The sequence below is a fragment of the Vigna unguiculata genome, chromosome 3, assembly GCF_004118075.2.
Source record: "Vigna unguiculata cultivar IT97K-499-35 chromosome 3, ASM411807v1, whole genome shotgun sequence".
NCBI lineage: Eukaryota > Viridiplantae > Streptophyta > Magnoliopsida > Fabales > Fabaceae > Vigna > Vigna unguiculata.
The window spans coordinates 25,314,042-25,333,183 of NC_040281.1; the positions used below are offsets into that span (position 1 = coordinate 25,314,042).

The 19,142-nt window shown below is 33.6% G+C and overlaps 1 protein-coding gene and 1 pseudogene across 1 annotated transcript; one reads left to right on the forward strand and one right to left on the reverse strand.

Annotated features, from left to right (window-relative positions):
* Positions 1-4,877: 4,877 nt before the first annotated feature.
* LOC114175210 (PI-PLC X domain-containing protein At5g67130-like) lies at positions 4,878-7,460 on the forward strand. The gene is made up of 8 exons (XM_028059973.1): positions 4,878-4,883; positions 4,955-5,020; positions 5,914-6,027; positions 6,119-6,256; positions 6,359-6,448; positions 6,588-6,891; positions 6,976-7,199; positions 7,301-7,460. Exons 1-8 carry the CDS (start codon positions 4,878-4,880, stop codon positions 7,364-7,366), a joined length of 1,008 nt encoding a protein of 335 aa, XP_027915774.1. The 3' UTR covers positions 7,367-7,460.
* Positions 7,461-13,097: 5,637 nt separating this feature from the next.
* On the reverse strand, positions 13,098-17,491 carry LOC114178630 (annotated as a pseudogene).
* Between the last annotated feature and the right edge of the window lie 1,651 nt (positions 17,492-19,142).

Consider the following 19,142-nt stretch of genomic DNA (forward strand, 5'->3'; position numbering starts at 1 on the left):
CAGGTTCAATAATAATGGAAAGCAGGTTACATAAAAATAATATAAAAAAATCACATTCAAATTATCGCAGTTCAAATGTCGTATAACGCATTCGTACATTGCAAATAATGACATTTCTAGGTGTTGTATTTCGCATGACAATTCTTTAAAAATAATCAAATTAAGACAGTTTTCACTATCATTATTTGCACACAAAATACGACGGTTCAAACTGTCATTATTTCCACAATGCATTTAATGGCAGGTGTTGCAGCGTTTCGTCCAAGACCGCCATATTATTCATTGTGGCGACACGATATATGGCGATACCCATACCCGCCATACGCGCAAAATATGGCCATCAAAACTGCTATTTTATACTCCAAATAACCGTCGTATTTAACAAATTTTTCTGTAGTGATTACTACTATATCATTTCATATTTCTAACTTTTCATTAATATTACACGATGAGTACACATTCAACACAACTATTGGTACTTTACCCTTTCATTATACACACCTATCATAGCTGCATATCCCTTACTTGTGATTTGCCTCTCGTAGGTAAACACCTCCTCATGCCATATACTTAAAATTCCCCAACCTTATTTTTTGACTCCTTATGTATCCATCCCACATTATGCCCCCATAAATTATAGCATTTGGCATTGGGAACTACATCTAGTTTTTTTTCTTGTAAACATAACATTCGATCATTTTGCTTATTTATTAATTCCTTTAACTACCTCCATTTTATGTCCCTTCCTAAGCCCATAATATTTATACTAATCATTTTCATTAGTTATTATTATTTTCCCCTTCCTCCCTCTGTTTCTTCAATTTCCCATCTCTTTCTTCCAACTCCTTTATTTTGCTCAAAATACACTCCTCCTCCCCTGAAAATGTACCTCATATTTGTTTACCTAGTTCCCAAAGTCTAACAGTCTCTTCAGTTTCATATTTTAGCTAAAACAACCTATTAAAATTATTAATATTGTCATCAAATATTGAGTTACATATAGTATGAATGGCTAACCTCGTATTTTTCTTGTGAGCTACTTGACTTCCCACTTCTTTCTTACTTGATGTTATCTCCAATTTCCTTTTGCTCGATCCGCCCTGCCAAAGTATAATCCTTTCACCGAACATTATTGACACCATTCGTTCTACGTTAATGAGTGTCATCTTATTCATATCTGCTTCGTTCTCCCGTCATCTATTTTGTGTACATCTTCCATCACTTGCTTCCCTTTAGCTACTTCTTGCATCTTCTCATTAATTTTCTCTATACTCTTCTCATAAATAAGGTCGTTCCCGTGTTAGTCACCAACACCCATCTCCACTTGATTGTTAAACCCATGCACTTCTAGTAGAGCTCCATCCCCAATTTTACACTATGTGTGGTGGTTAAATTGCCCTAAGTCTATTTTTGCATAACTTTGACCCAAATTTTCCTTACTAAAGTTAAAACTCTCAAAATTGTGAGAAAGGTTGTGGGCTGGTCTGATTGCATGGTCACAATTTTCATTTGTGAGTTGGGCCTTGGCCCATTTCTGTTTTTGGTTCTCAGGCCTTGTGGCTTCTAGGTTAGGGATGTCACAACGGGTAAGAAACGAATAATGTAAATGGATTTCTGCGGGTAATAGGTACGAGTATTTTTTATACCTGCATGTTAACGAGCCAGGTACAGGTATCATAATATCCGTATCCGTGGATACTCGTACCCGTTATACTCTAATTTAAATTAAAAAAATTAAAAGTACATAATTAAAATATTAACACATTGATTTTGAATGAATTATTTTTTATCAATTAGTTTTTAAAAAAATCTTCATTTCTTTGTAAATTGTCATTCAACACTATTTAAATGGGTTATTTGGACTTTGGTTGAAAATTTATGAATGTTATGTATTATATTTTATTTGAATTTATGGTTAAAATATGTTGTTAAATATTTTTTTTTTTGTAAATATCTGTGGATACCTGTGGATATCAGTGGATATTAAAAAAAATATACGGTTACCCGTAAGGCAAATATCCATACAGATATAGAAATAGGTACAAAACGAATATTTATTTGAGCGAATATAGTACGTGAAGCTATTACCCATACCCTAGCCGCCTCATTTACATTCCTATTCTAGGTCTTCCAAAAGATTAAATTCTAGCAATGTTGATATATCCGTTGATACTCCACAGTTTACCGTTACACTGAATCTAAAATGCTTTTGCTTGTGAATGTAACGTCCCATTTAATTATTAAACGAAATTAAAGGAAACGTCACGCAAACGAAAGTGCAATAGCGTAGTCTTGGGGTCCTTAACCCAACCCCTACAACCTGGGCACACCACGATGCCAACGGAAACCAGATACAAGTTTAACAAAGAGTGTAGAGAAGAAATGCATAAAGCGATACATGGGCCATAGCCCTAAAGAAAACATGAAGAAAATAACTCTAGCCCATATGGCTAAGCAGCGAAATCACCATTCCCTTGTTGGCCACGAGAACCTCGCCCATCTGCTCCCATCAATCAAATTGATGATCATCGCAAGAAAGAACAGCCACATACAATACAACCATACAATAAACAGGGTAAGCTAGAGCCAACAACATTCTCATCATACGTTCAAACATAATTTCACCATCCAATATCCATGCAACAACCAAACATGTTATGACCCTTCAATCAATACACTACGACTCGACTCGACTCATCTGGATACGTACAACTTAGTCGGATTCAGCGGATGCTTGCACTTATGGTGGATACCTCTGCTCACCCCCGAGCTATGTGTTACAAGTGTTACGATGGATCAATTTTCCCTCACCACAAGATTAGCCCTTAGTGAATTTCAGGCCTCCTGCTACTCTCACCACATGAGTCAGTCCGCTCTAGGTGAGACTAACTGACTCCTTAGAGTGTCAGGATGCTACCTTAACTTGAATCCTTACCTAGTTATACAGATGGGGCACCACCGTGGACACCCACTAACAAGGGCCATAGAATTACGTCCCGACCACTGAAGCGCGACCCTAAAAGTCTCACCTAGAGACCCCAAGGATTTATGCACTGACACAGGCCAGATACAATCATACAATCAAACAATATCCACCATGCAAAGATACCCTCATTATATCAACCTTTAAAGTCGTTACCTTTAACATTTCCAGATCCAACCCATTCCAACTCATCAAAATCCATCCATGTACATAGAATCCAACTCATCTCATTATCATGTCACTTTAACAACACCAAACTCATTTAGTTCACATGTCAATACTCATACCAAACCCATCATTTATAATTCATGAATCATGCTACGTATGCATCACACTCCATTATATACATGTCCCTCATCCTAACATTAATGCCCAACCAAAATAGATCATTCAGAAATAAGCAAACGTCCAAACACAGCGTTGTCTCGCCCAGCACCTCACTCAGGCTGAGGGGTCTCGCTCAGGCGAGACAGTCTCGCTCAGGCGAGTTCCCCCTCCACCTAGACGAGGGCACAAAACAGGAACAGCAACAACGCGGGATCTCGCTTAGGCGAGACCCCTCTCGCCTGGACGAGTTGTCTGCTCGCTCAAAATCACACTCTGGTCGCCTGGGCGACCACTCGCGCAGGAAGCCTTAGGCGAGCCCCTGCACATCTTGCCTGGGCGAGACTATCAATGTCCGCCACTGTTCGCACCTGCACAACACCTATACACACCCAACAGAGATTTCCAGCCAGTCCAAACACCCATAGCAGTACACAATTTCAAGGAATCCACAAACCACAACGATACAAGTCAAAATACACCACACGAAGAGGGTCTAGCTTCCCTTACCTGGAAATAAGCTAGCAAAACGACCCGACACGCCCTCAATACCGAACGCACGAGCACAGCAGCTCAAGGAACGAACGGAAGAGCTGAAAAGATAGCGGAACAGAAGCGCGATATGGGTCACTTGGAACCCTAGCTGGGAAAAGAACGAAATGAACAATAGAGACGAGTATGGGCTAGCCACAGTACTTACATGGAGTAGGAAACAACTTCGAACTAGCTTGAAGACGGCAGGAACCTAACCCTAGCAGAGCGTATTTTTGGCGCACAGGGGAAGATGACGGCTATGTTTCTGAAAGTGAAAGAGAGTGTGGAATTAGGACAACATGAAAGGCTTTTATCTCATGGGCCGGCCTTTAGGCCCATTACTGTAGGGCAGCCCTTAAAAGAAAGCAGAAATAAAAAGGGAGCCTTACAGTGAACATTCTACACAGATGAATATTGTATTATTTAAACGCATGTAGAAGATAGAAAAACACTTCTTTTTTTATTTTCTTTCAATTTTAATATTTGTTCTGAAAAGAAAGACATGAATATAAAACATATATAAATACATAAACACATCACTACAACAAACAAGATTTTTCAGAGCTTTTTTTTTTTCATATATATAGGTGATATATAATAATTCATTTTTAATTATAGTATATTCTACATAATCGAGTTAGGAACAATTGCATAAACAACTTTTATTTTTTGTTTTTTATTCCCGTGAGAGGAACATCTTACTATACTAGCCTATCTGTCATATGATAATAGTTGAATAATGCTCATTTTGTAGTCATTTTCATTTTTTTCTTTTTATTCTTGGGTCATCATCATGACATTATTGTTTGTACAAGTATTTTAAATTTTTACAACATACTTTTGATATGTCATAAGACCAAAGCATTCCTAAGTTAATCTAAATTTCATAACCCTTTGGAACTGTTTTAGACAATTAATGGATCGACGACCGAAATATGATTAAAATATGTAGCCATTCAAATATATGAAGTTTCATTTCCAATAAATATATATATGAATTGGTTGGTTGTGTAAGTAATGCATAGAATAGGAAATAATGGAGGTAGATGCATTGTTAAGTTTCTGCTCTGCATATTGCTTTATATTCACACTTTCATCTTTGTTCTTTTGCAGAACTACCTTCTCATCGCTACTTTGATCAGCACAAGTCTTGTATTTGCTTGCTACATTGTTCTCATGGTAACTACAATATATTCTCCTAGTACTTCATATTTTCATACAAATTCTTACAAAGTTGAAAAATATAAAAATTTATTTGAAAAACAAGTTTCACAGGAAGGTTTACAGTTATTTTTAAAACCTTGGCCCAATCTCTTCCTTCACCTTATCTGTGATAAAATGAAATATATCTATGCTTCTAGTGATTTATGAAAATCATGGTTATTGATAATAGCTATAAAGGATATTGTCACAAAAATCATAGTTGAGGACTATTCCATGATTTTTCTTCATGCTGTTCAAAATTCTGCTAAACCAAATAGCGTTTTTCATATAGTATCTAAGCAGTTATATCGTATTACACTTCCTTATATGATGTCACTAAGGTTAGATTTCTTTCTATACATGATGAATCTTACCTTCTAAGAAAATAAATTATTTAGCATATTTCAAGTCTTTTACATACGTTAACTATAAGTCACACACATGTAATAATAAGATTGACCTAGACACAATAAGAAAATGTCTCGTTAACAATTAATAAAATAAAAAATATTAGTTATTAAAATAGTTACTATTACAAATAAAAAATTATAATTAGTTTCTAAATTAATTTCTAAAATTTATCTACCAAGATGTGAGCTACCAAAGGAAATTGCTCATTAAACATTAGTTACTAAGATTTTTGCTACCAAAAAATTGATTTCTAAATTAGTCTTTAATTAATTAAGAAATTGGTTTCTACAAAAATATTAGTTACTAATATTATATTTACTTAAATTTTAAATTTTTAAGAGTAAAAACATATTTAAGCAAATTTTAATTTATAATTTATGAGATTTGGACCAATACAATAGCTAATTCAGACATCATTTTAATTTGGTTTTGTTGTTGTGTGAAACTTGTTTTAATAGGTGGGAGAAACATGTTCTCGAGACATTAATGACTGTGACATTGGATTGCAGTGCATAGAATGCAACTCGAAAAATCGGTGTACACGAATTCAAACTATAAGTCCTATTTTAAGGGTCCTTATTAGCCCTTACCATGTTCATCAACGTGTCTTCTACATCTCAATAAATTTTGTATAATTATGAGTATGGTGAATGATGTATATAGGTGAAGGATCTTCCATTCAACCAATACTCATGGCTTACAACTCATAACTCATTTGCATGGAGGGGAGTGAATTCAAGCATCGGTTTTCCACTTTTGGCCATCATGAACCAAGAAGATTCCATTACAGATCAACTCAAGGTATGTTAAGTAAATGTCAGAAACAATAATGATTATCGTTTCAGATTCTCAAGACAACTGCATGTGCTCATAGTATTTGTCGGACATTTTATGTTGTCGCAGAATGGTGTAAGAGGATTGATGTTGGACATGAATGATTACAAAGATGACATTTGGCTATGTCAAGGGATGTGCTCAAGATATACAGCTTTTGTAAGGCATTTGTAGAAATTTCTAAATCACCACACTCTGCAACGTTATAGTTTTGTTTGATTTGGTAATGCTTAAACATGTCTTTGTTTGACATTCTTAAGGGTCCTATAATTTTGAAATACGAGGTACAATTTAACAGCAACCTGCCATTCATGTTCTAAAAGAGATCAGGGCATTCCTTGCAACACACCCAACACAAATCATCACCATTTTCATTGAGGATCATGTAACATCACCAAATGGTGTGAATAAAGTGTTTAATGCAGCTGGGCTGAGGAAATTCTGGTTTCCGGTTTCGAAAATGCCCAAAAACGGTGGTGATTGGCCAACGGTCAAGGAAATGATACGCAGGAATCATCGGTTAATTGTGTTCACTTCAAATGCTACTAAGGAGGATTACCAAAGAATTGCGTTCGTGTGGAACTATGTTGTCGAAAATCACTGTGAGTTTCATACCATTCTTTGAGGGTCAAAATCTATAATTAAATGGGTCTGATAATTTATACAAGTTGTGATAATAATTGTAGATGGACATGATGGCATGAAGGGAGGTTCTTGTTCAAATCGAGCTGAATCATTTCCGATGAACACAACAACAAAGTCATTGGTCTTGATGAACTACTTTCGGAATGTCCAAAGTTCTAGGGAAGCGTGTAGGGATAACTCTTCTCCTTTGATTACCATGATGAACATGTGCTTCATAGCTGCAGGTAATCGATGGCCTAATTATGTTGCTGTTGACTTTTACAAGGTAAAATTTTCATAGCACTTTGAAAACCATTTCCTTAATAGCATCAACTATATAAGATACATATATGTATTCAATGGAACTTATGTGGCTGAAACATCTAGAGAAGCGACGGTGGAGGAGCTCCGGAAGCATTAGATGTGGCAAATGAAAACTTGTTTCAGACATGAGAAAACAAGCTCATTGCAATCATCTTGGGAGGTATACAACGATGAACTACATAACGTTATTTTTTATTAATATGATGAACGATAACACACTTAAGAATATGTATGCTAGAAGTTTGTCTGTTCCTACTTAATGTTATAATTGAAATTCACTGGAAAGAAAAAAATAATTATAGAAGGGTATGTGATGGGTGTGTGAAGTTCCTATGTTTATTGGAATTATAATTGATTTACTTTTTTGTTTACAACAATGTGGTTTTTGTACCTCTTAGCTTAAAATCGATCATTCTTCAAATGAATCTTAGTGATGAAACTATATATTTGAATTAGTTAAACTGAAAATACAAGAATAAAATTGATGAGCATTTCGTGGTGTTGATTATGGTTGTCCCAATAAAACACACACACACACTACTTTTTTTTTTTTTTCTTAAAGTCATTAGTGTGGAAAATTAGTGCATTTCAAACTTGTTGAGTAACTAACATTTTATAATGTATAAAGAAGGAATGTTTTATTTAGCCCAAAAAAATAGCAAAAGAATTTAAGTTAAGTTAAATTAAAGACCTCTTCGAATGCTTATAGGAAAATATTTATCGAACAAGTTTCTACAAGTCAAATGATAGCTTTGTAAAGTAAAATTTTAAACATTTAGAAAGTTAATTTTTAAAAATTTAAAATTCTCAAGTAAATTCACTTTACAAACGTAAGTTCAAATATACATATCATCTCCTAAGTATTATTACACAAGTCTCTTTATGTTTAATAACCGAAATCTTGTTTGTCTCTTGCTTCACATTCTCAAAAGGGAAAAATATGTTTTTGATCCATCAAGTTTGACCCAAATTTGGAAATGGTTCTTGGTCGAAACTTGGTTACTGTGTAGTCTCTGTACTTTCAAAATTATTGTTTTTAGTCCCTATTTTTGGACGGCGTTAAAAATAACAAACGGCGTGCTACGTGTGATTTAATTTTTTATATTAAAAAAACTAGTGTCAGTTTAGCTGACGCTTTTCACAAAAATATGTTTTTGGTCCCTGAAGTTTGAGCTTAATTTTGAAATGGTCCCTAATTGAAACGTGGTCATTGTTTAGTCCCTACACATTGAATAATAATTATATGATAATAATATTATACTAATAATAATAATATATAATTATTAATAGTATTATTATTATATAATTATAACAATAATAATAATTATTAATAATATTAATATATCAGTAATAATACTAATAATAATTAATAATAATATTATTATTAATAATATAATAATAATTATTATTATATATATTATTAATAATAATATTATTATTATTAATATTTTTTAATATTAGTAATATTAGTAATTAATAAGATTATATAATAATAATAATAATAATATTAATATTATTAATAATATTATTGATATATTAATATTATTAGTTATTATTAATATATGATAATATTATTGTTAACAATTATATAATATTATTATTATTATATAATGTTATTATCATTAATAGTAGTAGTATTATTATATTTTAACAATGATTTTGCATGTGTAGGGCCAAATAGTGATCAAGTATCAACCATGAACCATTTTCAAATTAATTTCAAACTTCAGAGATCAAAAGCATGTGTAGGGGCCAAACTTGTGAAAAGCGTCGGCTAGGCCGACGCTAGTTTTTTTTTATATAAAAATAATTAAATAACATGTGGCACGCTGTCCAAAAATAGGGACTAAAAACAATGATTTTTAAAGTACATGGATTAAACAGTGACAAAGTTTCGACCAGGGATCATTTTTAGATTAAAGTCAAACTTGAGGGACAAAAACATATTTTTCCATTCCCAAAATTTTAGAAACATGAAAAAAATATTTAGTGCCATTAGAAGATTTGCCACAAAGACTAATAAATATAATAATAATAATTATTATTATTATTATTATTATTATTATTTTATTATTTTAATTTGTCTAAATTAAATAAAGAATGATATTAGAAGGGAATGACTTTTACTGAGATATATGCACTAGTGCAGAATTCTCATTTTACTTCGCCTTATATGCCTTGGTTGGTTAGGAACCGAAGCATATAATGGCGCGGTGGCCTTTTTACAATTTCAGCCAAGTTTTAGGCCTCAGTTCTCCAAATACCCGAAGCCAAAAAGGGGTATAGGCCCCGGTTCGCCCAAAACCGGTGCCAAATGGTGGTATAGGCCTCGATCCAGTAAGACCCGAAGCCAAAAAGTGGTTGGACGTTGGCTGTTTGGCCTCGGTCCAAGGAGACCCGGTCAAATCATCTGCTCCCGGATAACAAGTTATTCGATCATCGCGACACACACACAAATAGGGTGAGCTATGCACAATATATAGATATATACATGAAATAAATATGCCACTCATCCCAAAAATAACATAACTAAGCATTTCATTGTTTTCAATTTACCCATCCATGATCTCATAGTCCTTCATGAGTCATATACATGAACTAGGTCTTGGGACTTCACTGTACTCCCACGAAACTAACCCATTCGTGGTCCAACCCTATGCGCCTATCCTGCTCATAGTCCTGCCTTACAAACTCCTCGTCTGTAGTAAAACATCCAAGCCTCTTTCGCTGGGACCATGGCACGCACGCAATCACCATACTATGGACTCCTCGCCCAATAGCAGCCAACGGGAACATAGCAGTTCCTTGCCCATCGTGCGCCCGACGCATGTAATCACCATACTAAGGACACCTCGTCCATTAGCAGCCGACGGGAACTCAACCAGTTTCATGCCCATCATGCGTCCATCCACCCAAGCACATCCCAAACCCCTATTGGACTTAATCCTTCAAGCCCAAACACCGCAAACACAAGCATATAATCACTACACTTAAGAAGTATCAAGCCAATCAATCCAAACAGTGTATATAAGCTTGGCTTCTACCCATTCTCGCTTAAGCCATGTACCTTCGCCCAAGCGAGCTCATTAATCTCGCCTAAGCTGAATCATCTCGCCTGAGGGAGCCTGAAACAGTGGACGCATAACACCATCTCGCTTAGGCGAGCTCATCTCACCTGAGCGAGTCACATATTTGCCCAAAAATGCATAACACCTCGCCTGAACGAGAATCTGACGCATACTACATCAGACCTCAACTAAACCTCGCTTAGGCGAGCCACCCTCGCCTAAGCGAGAGTATAGGTCGCTCACATACCAAAATCCCTCTCCTGAAGGAGGAGTCGCGCTCAATTATGCACAAGTTTCCTTGCGACCATGCTTGGGCGAGTGTCTCTCGCCTGAGCGAGAGACCAAGTCGCTCAACCTTGTCCCTGGTCGCCTAGGCGAGAAACGCGAATCCATAACCAAACACGAGACTCTACAACTCTCGCTTAGGCGAGGTGGACTCGCTTGGGCGAGACTTGCAGGGTTTCGAGTGTGTTTACGCACACAATGCACCAAACTAAACTAGAACCTCACTCAAATCATTACCAAACGTGAGAATAATGTCAAGCAACACTTAAAACATGTTATATAACCATTGAACTACCAAAACTCGAGATTTAATCAACAATACCCATCCAATTCCAAAAAGCCTCATTATACGAAATTCGGAAATAGGGAGTCCTTGCACACCCAATTCAGCCTCTCACTCCAATTTTTACTCTCCTCTCATTTAAGGATTATTATAGGATGCCCCTCTTGGCTGCCCCTTCTAGGTTTACTTTTGCCCTCCCATATTCCTTCCAAAACTACACTTAAAAAAATAAAGTGTAGCTATAGTTTCTTTCTCAACCAAGTTTGAACCCACAACCCATCAATTATCAAGTCAAATGCACAACCAATTCAACCAACTCATGTTTTGGGATACACTCCAATCAGTACAAGCTTCTTTTGCACAATCAAAGTACTCTCAACCATTTGAGCTAGTTCTTTTCCATGTCACATCAAACAATAATTAATACCATAAAGACTCTTTCTACCTGCATTTATTAATTATTTAATTAATTAATTAATTAATTTTCACTAGTCTTATATGTAGCTTCTATTCACATGATTATTCTTCAAATAGACTCTTTAAGAAAACGTAACACAAATAAATCTAAAAAATGTTTGGATACAAGAGTTTGCTTTCCAAACTAATAATAATGCACATTTTTGTTAGCTAACCAAGATTGTTAATAGTATATTTCTTGATCAAAGAAATAAATCTATATTCTCAAATAAAAGAATTTACATAAAAAATAAGTTCACACAAATATTCATGTTTTTCTCATTTATACTTACAATTTTTGAAAAGAAAAAACAAGCTAATTAGAGATGTCTCCTTCCTTGATTATGGTGTAAGCCTTAAATTTATATTCTAAATTGTTACACTTGCTTGTCATTGCTTAGAAGATGGACATGGAAGAGAATTAGATGAAGAAGAGATAAAATAAGAAGAATGAAGTATAGTATTCTTGAATGTGGTACTAATGGTACTAGGAACAACTCCTAAACATGCACCACACTTTCCTAGAGTGCTTTGGAACAAACACTTCACCAAGGGCATCACGAGGAGTTACTTCAGATTTATCAACAACGCTTTGACTCAAACCAGTTCAATTTGTTCCTAGAGACATGTAATAATTATAACATCAATTATAAAAAATTTAATATTAAAATCATAACACTTGAAACAAAATTTCTTCTACAATAAGAACTTATTGCTATAGATTATGCTACATTACTTACAAATGATCCATCTTTCCTTTTATGTGTTTGAATATATACTTTTCCACGACTACTTGGTAGCTTTCTAATTGTCAACAACTAAAACGAAAAAGGCTAAATAATAAAACATTGAGCTTTTATAATGAACATATGCAATCGCTCGGCGACATTACCATTTCATTCTTTCACTACAAAAAAAGTGAACATTTGTGATAATTAAAATTACAAATTTTAGCGGTCAAAAACCATCACAAATGAAATTTCTAACGGTTTAAAATACAGTCAAAATTACACATATCAAAAATAGATTTTGACAAGAAAAATCTAACTGCTGATATTATTGTCAAAAATGAAATAGACTAGCGATCCTACAAAATTTACTTCTATTTTTTAATATTTTATCATATTTTGATGGTTAAAAACCGACACAAAATATATATCACATTTTTTATAGTTAAAAATCGCTACAAAATATATCATCTTTTGACGGTTAAAAACCGCCACAAAACAGATAACATAAATCAGATACATTTAAGCTCATCTTTCAAGCATTCCTTTTTAGAAATTTTTTAATCTCTTTTCACTATAAGTCCATACATAAAGGGATAACCAACCACATGACCATTTGAGATTCTCATTTTATAACATTGTTGCTGCTATCAAATTTGGATAGATCTTTCACACATGAATCAAATTTTCCTTATATAAAACTAACTAAAAAATAAAGATAATCACACAAAGGGTCGTTCTGATATATATAGTATATAATGTGTACTTTACAACTATTGTAAGATAATCATGTTGCTATCTAACCTATACAAGAGGATAACTATAAAGTGTGATTGAAGAACTTGATACAAGCTAACGAAATGAAATGATAACTTCCCTTCCTATATATATGTCTATAAACACTAGATAGTGTTTAATCAACATAAGAAAAAAAGGCCACATGCATTTAAATTTGAAGTATTTTCCTATTCACATACTGTTGGTTCATCAATTTCACATCTCTACAAAAGCACATCCTTTCCTTAAGACATCATCTGCATAAATAAATTTCTTTCAGTTTTCGTTACAAATGATGATAGTATATTATCATGCAGAGCTAATACATATGGTATGAATACTATATGATATATAATATAACCAATAGATATATAGTATATCGGTGATAAATAGAGAGACATTATTGTAAAACAAGCTTACACTTCAATCAATAACCCTAAAATCTTCATCTAAGTGAAATAATCCCAAATACAACCTCTTTGGCTCTGTAAATTACCTGGATATGGTTCTTGCAGAATCCCTTGACAGTTTTTACTATTGGTAAAAATTATGCTAAGATCATTATATCAGACTAAATGATTACTATTGTTTTTCATGAGTAGCAATTCCAAATGTTTTTGGAATCACCCTGCTTCAAATTTTGTTTATCTTTCCAATTTACAAGTAAGAAGTAAACTCAAGTTAAACAACTAGTATTGACATAGCAACTCAGGAATCTAGTCACAAAAATGCGTGCTCTCAGTTCCTTCCAAGAAGGTACCGTGTGTTTTGGGTTGGTTTGAAGGGCATAGTGTTTTCCAAGAATGCCATGAGCTCCAATCATGCCAGCCTGAAGAATAATCTTACAGTTAAGTTCTTTTCTTTCACTTCAACGGATTAGTGACAACAATGTGCAAGAAAATTGATCGCCTTAAAAATTTCCAATTAAGGAGACTCTTGAAAGAAATATTTTTCAGTTAAGACTATATTTCGACTTTCATTATGAACTCAACTTTAACTACCTTAAATCCATCTTCATGAAATCCATTACCTGAAAAGCACATATATGTGTATGTTTAGATCACTGATATATATGAAGTACATATAAATTCCTCAATCTAACATTGGTTCTAAAAATAATGGAAATTTAGTAGGCATAAGTGAATTTATGGAAGCTTGAAGTGTAGTGTACCTTGGTAAGCCCCTAAAAACCAAATTTTTCTTTTCCCTTGAATATGGTCTAGCTGTAAGGAGGCTTTGAATGCAGCAACTGATGGCACTGGATGACCAGTTGACCATTTAAGCAAGGTATTTTCTGGTGTATGATCAGGATTTAGAGTTACAAAAAAGGGTAGACTTGTTTCTTTAATATTCTGCAAATTAGAATGAAGATCAACAAACAAGTTTCTTCATTACTCACTTTAGTTAGAATAACATAACGCAATTCAGTTATGGTCAATGCATTTATAAGAAAAATTACCAACTTGAAGAATATTGAGCCAGTATGTGACACATACTTTATTGTTGTTACTTCCAAGAAAGTTCCATGCGCTCCATGCTGCTGGGTTTTGGGGCATTAAATTTTTGTCACGATGAAGAAAAATATCATTGCCAATACAGATCAAAGAATAAATCTGCAATTGGTCTAATTTGAAAATAGATGACAAAAGGATTCTTTATGTTAGTAGATTAACATTTTCTATCATTAACATACGTGATCAAAAGAATATACACAATGGAACATAGGAATGTTTTCATCCTTTGGTGTGACAACATGTTAATCTATGACATTGAGTAATTAAACATTTTTATCCAATGTAAACTCTGTTGAATTCACAAAAATGATAAAGCAAAGGATTGCTTGGATGCATACATTTGATGAATACTTTCAAATGTTAATAAATATAACGACTACAATTGGAAATATTAGAATGGATTTTTTTACCTGTAAGCATATTGAAAAGCACCAAGAATTCTTCACTCATCATATGTTGCTTCATCTCCTAATAATCTCAAGGCATCAGGTGCATGCACTGCCAATATGCATCCATCATACACTTCTTCAGTACCATCTTTGCAGTACACAACACATCCTGCAATTATTTTTCTAACCATGTCACCACAATAGCAAGTATTACATAATTATTATTACAAAAAGAGGAAGGAATTGAAATAGTAGCAACAAATGGATTACTCAATGACCTTTTTCAGTCGTAGAAACCAAGTGAACCTCACGATTAGTTATTATGTGACTACCTTCCCTTTCAAGCTCTTCTTCGACCTGGTTTTTATAACCAATAGTTAGTGACAAAAGTTGGTTTACAAAGTTGAAAGATCTCTTGCTTGAGAGACATTGAAAATGTCTCCCCAAGTGACACAGTTCTTGAAAATCGAGAAATAGCACCTTCTTTACATAATTTTGTGAGCGTCATCTTACAGTTAGCCATTGTGGTTTGCCAAAGAGCTACATTGTATACTAGATTATATTCCTGAACATAAATCTGGAAAAAAAGTGTATGTATTGTGCTACTACCTGAAGTAGATGGTGGTTGCGACAGAACGAAAGAACTGAGAAAGTAGAGAAGCTCAAAACTCCTTCAGAAGAGCAGGACCAGATAAAACCACAAATTGGAATCTAAAGGCATTGGATATTATAAATATACACTACGCATAGAAATGATATATATGTGCATATATATATATATATATATATATATATATATATATATATATATATATATATATATATATATATATATATAAACTACATATAACAACATTGAACTCACAAGATAGGCTTTCTGAAATAATTCTGAGTAACCCCTTGACTTGATGAATTCCCCCAGAATCTCATTGCGGTCAATATCTGGGTTATTCTCAAGCATATCAAGATAGCTGCATTGGAAAATTTGAAAAGACAAAGCCAACTAATGATCAGGGTTCAGTTATTCAGGACAATAACAAGGTATACTTAGTGTTTTTATCAACTTCATCTTTATGCAGTTGAATTCAAATTCAATTATGCAGGGAAGTGAATTTTTGTATGATTTATTATTCCTCAGTTCACTGGCAATCAAAAATCAAAGGAAAGATGGAAATAGAAGTAGGTAAGAACTTGCCTAATGACATCATCTTTGAACTTGAGAATTTCCCTAATCATTTGCCAGAAGTAAGGATTTTGTACATTCTTTTTCTGTGCAAACAAGCTGGACAAACCAGTTCTGCTTCCCCATTCGCAGCTACGGCCTTTATCTAGGCTAACAGAAAAAGATATGTCTGATAATTCCATCTACTCCAAGATTCTCAAAAAATTCCATCATATTGGGATACGTGACCTGTTCAATAATCCATGTTATATATATATATATAGTCTCACTCACAACCATTGCTATTTCACTATACAATATCAACCGGTTTCAAGATAAAAAAAATGTTGGAGACATCAGACTAGAGATAAAACGAATTTATATAAATGAGTAAAAACTTTATAAGTTGGTTTTGTAGAATTGAGTTAGACTCAAACTCTACTTCTTAAAATGGTATGAGAGTCAGTTCTCTGAAAGTTGAATTAAGCTTAAATTCAACCCAGGTTTTTTGCATAGAGTCATAGACTACACAATAACTGATGAGCCTGAATGGAATAATTATCCACCACTTCCACTCATGGGAGTTTTATGATCTATTGATTGATATTAACAGCAAAGTATTGTGAATTAGTATTTTTTCACAACTTTACAAGATAATACTTACCATTAAAAATAAAGCTATACCAGACATTTTAGTTCTGGAATGGGAAAGAAAAAGAAAAGCTACATATCTTCTTAATTTACTATAAGAAATATCACATTCTAAGTGAACCATAAAATAAGATTCTCTACTGATAACTGATACTTACCTTCTCATACACGTACAAATTACCACCAGAATGAAAAACAACGAAAGCACCATCACCTCTAGGCATCCAAGCAATGCATGTACAATGACTTTTCAATTCAAAATGCACCAATTAAGAGTTTCAATCGGCATCTTTGGCATAACGTCCCAACACATTAAATTAAAGCTCTATAAGTTAGCCATATACTTATAAAAACACACAATTCAGATATCTAACTTCTCTGCACTCAATGTAAAGCATTACAACCACCGATAACAACATTCATATAATTACCGAGTTAATTAATACATTTAACACAAACCTTGAGCAACAAAATTCCAATCTCGACTAACCAGCAGCATTCAGTACCACACGCATCATGTTAACAACCATCCATTAAAATTCTATCGTGGTTTCCTAGGGTTTTGAGGCAGAGAGAAAATATGAACCGAAAACCTAAACTTAAACCTAATGACGCGAAATCTTGCTAGAGGTGCTAATCTGTTGCAACTGAGCACTTCTTCTGCATGGTAATCGGCGACCATCTCAAAAAGACTGGTTGGGCTCAAGCGCATTAGTGACAATGAAGCTCGGGACGATGAAGTCGCAAGGCGCGGTTCTGGATGACAAGGAAGTCGTCATCATCATCGTTGAGAAAAAAAGGAAGCGCCATCATCGTCATTGATAAAAAAAGAGGAAGCGTCATCATCATCACTCATTTCGAAACTGTGCTGCCACTCTGAAGAAAGTATAATTGAATTTGGGTTGATGTCATCTTAAAATTATCTTTAACATTTCCAGCGGTTAGGAAAATTAACACAAAGTAAAATTATTTCTAGCGGCTTATTTTAACCGCTAAAAAAATATAGTTAGTAAAAAATATTTTTTTGTAGTGTTTCTAGTGGAATTAGCTTTAAAACCACCGGTGTTTGGAACTACTTTTTTTTTAATTTCTTTATTTCTCTCCCAGAGCGCCCAGTCACAAAACTATAAAAATTCCAGTGTTGTTACTATGTTAAAGAAGATCAAGTTATTATTTTTTATGATGTCCACATGCAATTAATGGTTTAGAATAAGTATATGATAATAGGATATGTGTGTCTAGATTGATTGTAAAGTCAGGTAGAATCTTCATAAAATCAATTTAATCTCATCTTAATCGATTAGAGTTAGTTTTGGTGCTAAATGAATCAAATTTAAAAGGAAAAAAATGTAAAAACTAATTTTTTTAATTGATTACATTAATAACATAGTCGATTAAGGTTAATGCAGACCCGAAACTATGTCTTTCTTCTTTGTATTATTTGACTAATCCTAGAGATAATTGATTAATCTAGTAAAAACTGTAACATTGTTCTTGTCTATGTATTAATCGATTAAGTAACTTACACAATCAATTAATATGGATAGTTGTCGCTTTTTCTTTAAAAATATGTATCCTTTCTCATTTTGAAAAAGTTCTTTTCATATTACAAACTCATGAGAACGTGGGAGAGAGTGTTTTTAGAGATTAACCATTGCAAAATTCTTTGTTCATCCAAGAAAGATCAAGATCAAGTATTATTGAAAACTTTCCTACTTGGCATTAGGTGAAATTATAATATCTTCACAAATTAGGTGACTTCTTTCCTTGTATTTTCTTTGTAATTTTTCTTTTGTATTCTTTTCACTTTGTTGGTAATAGATAAGAGTAATTGTGTGTAGTTTTACTCTGGTTTGTAAATGTTAAAGGTTTTTCAAGTTCTTTATATATCTACAGTGTAGGTCATGTAAGTGAATATAGTAATCCTAACTCTTGATGGTGAAAATCTAGTTAAGGTTGCTAGATAACTGATGTAGATTCGTGTAGAATTGAACCAATATAAAAATTTTTGTGTGTTATGTATTCTTTCTTTGAATTTTTTGTATCTTGGTGATTGTTAAGGTACGTTAATTGAGCATCATCCATATATCTTGTTAATTGATTAAAGAAGTTTTTGAAAATTGTTTTGAAAAATAAAAAGATCCAAATTTTGCAAAAGAATAAATTCACCCCCTCTTGGTTGAAGATATTAGTTGTAACCATTTTTAATAGTTGGCTGCAAATCTGGTTAATCATAGCTTAATCGATGAAGATAATTTTTTGTTTACAAATGAATAATATCTCTCAAACCTTTGCTGAACGAGCTTCTACAAACAAACCACCATTTGCTGGTGAAAAGTATCCTTTTTTGGAAAATGAGAGTGAAGATCTTTCTTGAATAAGTTGACAAGGGTGTCTAGGATGTTGTGATAAATGGACCATATATGCATACCATGGACAATGTGTAGGTTGAAAAAGTCTTCAACTTTTGGACTAAGAATGAGAACAAGAAAGTGTGATATGATTGCTAGAGCTAGACATACCATCTCATCAACACTCACCATGGAGGAATTCTATAAAGTTTCTATATACAAGAATGCAAAAGAAATGTGG

What these genes read in the sequence shown, in the direction of transcription:
- LOC114175210 (XM_028059973.1), top strand. An exon ending in CTATAAGTCCTATTTTAAGG is followed by an intron (nt 6,028 to 6,118) that starts GTCCTTATTAGC and finishes TGATGTATATAG; the next exon opens with GTGAAGGATCTTCCATTCAA. An exon ending in GCTCAAGATATACAGCTTTT is followed by an intron (nt 6,449 to 6,587) that starts GTAAGGCATTTG and finishes ACAATTTAACAG; the next exon opens with CAACCTGCCATTCATGTTCT.